The sequence below is a fragment of the Hibiscus syriacus genome, unplaced genomic scaffold, assembly GCF_006381635.1.
Source record: "Hibiscus syriacus cultivar Baekdansim isolate YM2019G1 unplaced genomic scaffold, ASM638163v2 tig00110683_pilon, whole genome shotgun sequence".
Lineage (NCBI taxonomy): Eukaryota > Viridiplantae > Streptophyta > Magnoliopsida > Malvales > Malvaceae > Hibiscus > Hibiscus syriacus.
The window spans coordinates 736,346-740,858 of record NW_024062823.1 but is presented as its reverse complement, the minus strand read 5'-3'; the positions used below and the strand labels follow the sequence as shown (position 1 = coordinate 740,858).

General features: G+C 34.4%; 1 protein-coding gene across 1 annotated transcript; it reads left to right on the top strand.

Annotated features, from left to right (window-relative positions):
- The first annotated feature begins 3,001 nt into the window (after positions 1-3,001).
- Positions 3,002-4,143, top strand: LOC120138286 (serine/threonine-protein kinase 38-like). The gene is made up of 4 exons (XM_039153801.1): positions 3,002-3,345; positions 3,540-3,714; positions 3,904-3,987; positions 4,123-4,143. The coding sequence occupies exons 1-4, from the start codon at positions 3,161-3,163 to the stop codon at positions 4,141-4,143; spliced, it is 465 nt and encodes a 154-aa protein (XP_039009732.1). The 5' UTR covers positions 3,002-3,160.
- Positions 4,144-4,513: the final 370 nt, after the last annotated feature.

Below are 4,513 nucleotides of genomic sequence, written 5' to 3'. Positions count from 1 at the left end.
TATTGTTTTGATATTCGAATAGTTATATCGAATATATTTAGAAAATCATTTGGAAAATCTTAAAATTCATTTAACTTAATTTGTTATATCGAAATATCAAAATGTTTTCAACACATGTGCATAGCCTTTGTGTTTTGTTGAGCTTTCTTCCGTTCTTAATCACTCCACTTCTTTGCCTTTTTTGTAGGAAATGAATACCCTTTCTCGATTATAATCCAAGCTTCCATATCAAATGCTTGGATAAATATCATTATAAACCTCTTCCAACGATGATAATTTGTTCCGTTAAAGTGTGGAGGCACGTCAATTGGTCTGGATTCTTCCTTGGAGAATGAACCAGAAGTGAACGCCATCTTTATCGATTTAACTCTTCCCGGATCTACTCAAGAGGCGGTTAAACCTTTAAATGAGTCAAGCTCTGATACCAATTGTTAAGTTAATCGATCGACGGAATCGGCCAAGAGGGGGGTGAATTGGCAATTAAAAATTTGGTGGAAGCTTTTAAAGAAAATTGAAAGTAATTGCACAACGATTTAGAGTGGTTCGACTTTCTCAACCAAAGTCTACGTCCACTACCTTAGCTATCCACACTAAGGATTTTTCAACAAATTCACTAATTTGTTCTTTCTTTTGAGGACAAAGAGTAACCTTACAACTCCCTCAAGAATTATACCCCAATTCTTGAGCACACCCTTTTTCAAAGAGAAATACACAAATTTGCAAAATTACAAGGAAAACCTCACAAGGCACTATGCTTGCACAATTCTAGAACAAGATAAGAACACTCAAAGATAATTATAAATGAGCACAAATTGTGTTCTTGAAAGTAAAATGAATATTGAAAGGAAATTTGGCTTGAATTGCATAAACTTGATGTTTGATGCTTTTGATATTCGAATAATTGAGTCGAATATACTTATAAAATCATTTGTAAAATCTTAAAATTCTTTTAACTTAATTTGTTATATCGAAACATCAAAATGTTTTCAACATTTTCTTTGCGGATGACCTGCTCATTTTCTGCAAGGGTTTCATTGATTCTGTCATGGGAGTACAAGTTGTGCTAGATAACTTCTCCTCCATGTCAGGGTTGAAGTTGAATGCCAACAAGTGTGAGATGTATTCTGTTGGTATTCATGCTGAGCATAATAACACCATCAAGGAAATCACTGGTTTCAAATTAGGTAGCCTCCTAGTCAGATATTTGGGAGTCCCATTGGTTACCAGAAAATTAGTTGTGAATGACTGTCAAAGTCTCATAGATAAACTTAGGACAAAGCTGAGTTTATGGGCTAATAAGCATCTTAGCTTCGCTAGAAGGCTACAACTCATTCGTTTTGTTTTACTCAGTATCTCGAACTACTGGTGCGGGCAGCTCATATTGCCACAAGCAATTATCAGGAAAGTAGAGCAGTTGTGTTCCCAATTTTTTTGGAAGGGGTCTGATGCTCCTGCTAAAGGTACAAGAGTTTGTTGGAAGATTATTTGCTTAATGAAATTTGAAGGTAGATTGGGGATACAAGATATAGAAGGATGGAACAAGTCTTGCATTATTCATCTAATCAGGAAGCTTTTGTCTAATGAAGGCTCCCTTTGGGTGGCTTGGATGCACTCCTATGTAATTAGGAATGCTGATTTCTGGCAGATGGAAATCCCTACAAATGCTAGCTTTAGTTTCAAATATCTGCTGAAAATTAGGCCTGATGTTGCTCACCTCTTTTCAGGTCAGGTATGTGATCTTGATACGAGGCATGTCTGGGAAGATTTGCGCTCATTTGCCCCCAAGGTACCTTGGCACCATTTGGTCTGGTTCCCTGGACGTATTCCCAAACATAGCATTATTGTATGGATGGCCATACTGAACAGGCTGCCTACTCGGGTAAGGCTCTTGCAAATGGGTTTAGCCATTGAAACTAGGAATTGCTTACTATGTGGAATTGAGGAAGAGACAAGAGATCACCTATTCTTTGAATGTAGATTTGCTAAGGTGCTATGGGGCTCCATTCTTGATCTGTGTAGCATCTCTCGTGGAGCTAGCAACTGGATGGTGAACTGGCTTAGGCTTCTCTGCTTTTTAAAGGTAAATCTCTCATTGTGAAAGTTCTCAAACTTGCTTGGACTGGCCATGTCTATGGCATTTGGAAGGAAATGAACAGTAGATTGTTTGGGAGTAGAGCTAGATCAAAGGAAGATGTGCTGGGAGATATTAAAGAGATCATTCAAATACGGCTGGAAGGCAAATCTTTCAACAGAGCAGACTCGTTCAACATTGCTCTATGTGTAAAGTGGGGCATTGCCTAAGTAGGATTTGTCTCATTGTTTTGCTTCATATGTAAGTTGTGATAGTTTAGTATGCTTTCATAGCTTTGCTAATGAGTTGTTTATTGACTTTGTATTCTATAGCAGGTTTTCTGTTTCTTGGGTAATGAAATTGAATTATCCAAAAAAATTAATTTATTATTTTCACCCTTATTATATTTATATATCAATTTAATCTTTAAAATTATTTAGTTGCATCATTCTATAATAATTTTAACTTAAAATTTTAAATTTTAAATCCTAAATCATAATCCCTCTACTTCTAAATTATACCTTAAAACCCTAAACAATAATAAATAATTTAAATATTGATTCAATTGAATAATTTTGATGATTAAATTAATAAAAAAAATACTGTATACATAAAAATAAAAATAACAAATTAAATTTACTAAGTGAATAATGGACAAAAGTGATCCTTTTGTCAAAATAATAATAATAAATTAAAAAAATTCAGTAAAAAAAAAAAACTTCGGAAGAGAATACCAAAGTCTAAACAGATGGAAACATAACAGATTTAGAATAACCTGACGCGCACCAAGGTACTCGTCCATGTCTTAATGTTTACCAGTTCAATTTTAATTTTGATTATTATTTTTTAATCTTCTTTCAGTCATTTTCACAAACAACTGACAGGTGACAGGTGAAAGGTGACAGGTGAAAGGTGACAGGTTTTAGATCTCTCCTCGATACTGCGACACCGATCATCAAGCTTCATTTATCAGCCTTTTTTTGGTATTTGAAATGGTTATTATTACTAGTATTTGATTTTTTTTAATTGAAAGTTGAAGCTTCGTATTTGGTGAAAGAAAAAACTTCCATTGAAATTTCGTGAGGTAAAATGGACGGTGGAGACGGAACGGTAAGATTAGGAGCTTTGAATTTGAAAGCAGGTCGAGGCTTAGATTTGGATCCGGATGTCTCCGTTTCTTCGCCGGTAACCAGGCAAAAAGTTGCCGCCGCTAAACAGTTCATTGAGAATCATTACAAGAACTACCGGCAAGGTTTACAAGAGCGTAAAGAAAGGTAATTCCGATGGTCCGGACTATTATTGTATTTAAATATCCATGTGCTCTTTGAATTTAATAGTTTGCTATTTATTAGTTGAATTTATTTGTTTTAGGTAATAATTGAATTTTTTATTTTAAGTGGTGGATATGGTTAGCTCGCGGTTTTAGAATTGAATTGTAATTTTATTGGATTCTAACTGTCCATTTAAGACGACGAGCACTGCAAAGGATGGCTGAGGAAGCTCAGGTTTCCAGTGAAGAACAAGAGGAGATGATGAGGAATTTGGAGATGAAAGAAACCAAATATACGAGGCTGCAAAGACGTAAAGTCGGAATTGATGATTTCGAACAACTAAATGTAATTGGAAAAGGTGTATTCGGTGAGGTATATTTCAAATGTTTGTTATTTTAGGGCTCTTGATCCTTGGTTAACAATGAGTTGGTTTACATTTTCAGTGTTTTTTGAACTTATTTGGGATTTCTGAACTTGTTTCAATTATGCTTTAAAAGAAATTGCAAATGTTGATAATTACAAGGCTTGACACTTACCACTCTTTCAATGTAACAAATGCAGGTTAGGTTATGCCGTGCTAAAATTACAGGAGAGATTTTTGCCATGAAGAAGTTAAAGAAATCAGAGATGCTTAGTCGAGGACAGGTAACCCACCGAAATAATAGACACTTTCAAAATAATAAACCTTTTGATTATATTCTTTTATTACATGGTTTGTTTTTCGTTTCGTGCCTAGTGGTTTGGCTGTTGATTTAATCATATGATCACAAATCTTGTTAGATTCCTGAAAGTGATAAGTAGCCTTTTTAGAGATGCATTTGATTTAGAGATGAATTTGATGCAGGAATTATTTGCAAGGTTATTACTGTTGGGATTCCGATGAAGTTCAAATTGATCAACCGAATAATTTGTCAAGAGGGAGTGAATTGACTTTTTGAGATTAGGGAGTAAGGAGTATAAAGATGAGACAATTTGCACAAGAATTTATAGTGGTTCAACTTCTCAACCAAGTCTACATCCACTACCTTAGCTCCTCACTTAGGATTTTCTATCAAATTCACTAATTTGTTCTTTTTTTTCCAGTTTAAATAGATAACTTTTATAACTCCATAATTTTTAAAAGGTTAAGTTAGAATCAATCTCATTTAAAAAAGGAATAAAGATGTATACA

Bases quoted from the DNA above. Each gene is read 5' to 3' on its own strand.
- LOC120138286 (XM_039153801.1), top strand. From the start codon at position 3,161: ATGGACGGTGGAGACGGAACGGTAAGATTAGGAGCTTTGAATTTGAAA. The intron at 3,346-3,539 runs GTAATTCCGATG...TGTCCATTTAAG, and splicing joins TTACAAGAGCGTAAAGAAAG to ACGACGAGCACTGCAAAGGA. The intron at 3,715-3,903 runs GTATATTTCAAA...TAACAAATGCAG, and splicing joins GAAAAGGTGTATTCGGTGAG to GTTAGGTTATGCCGTGCTAA.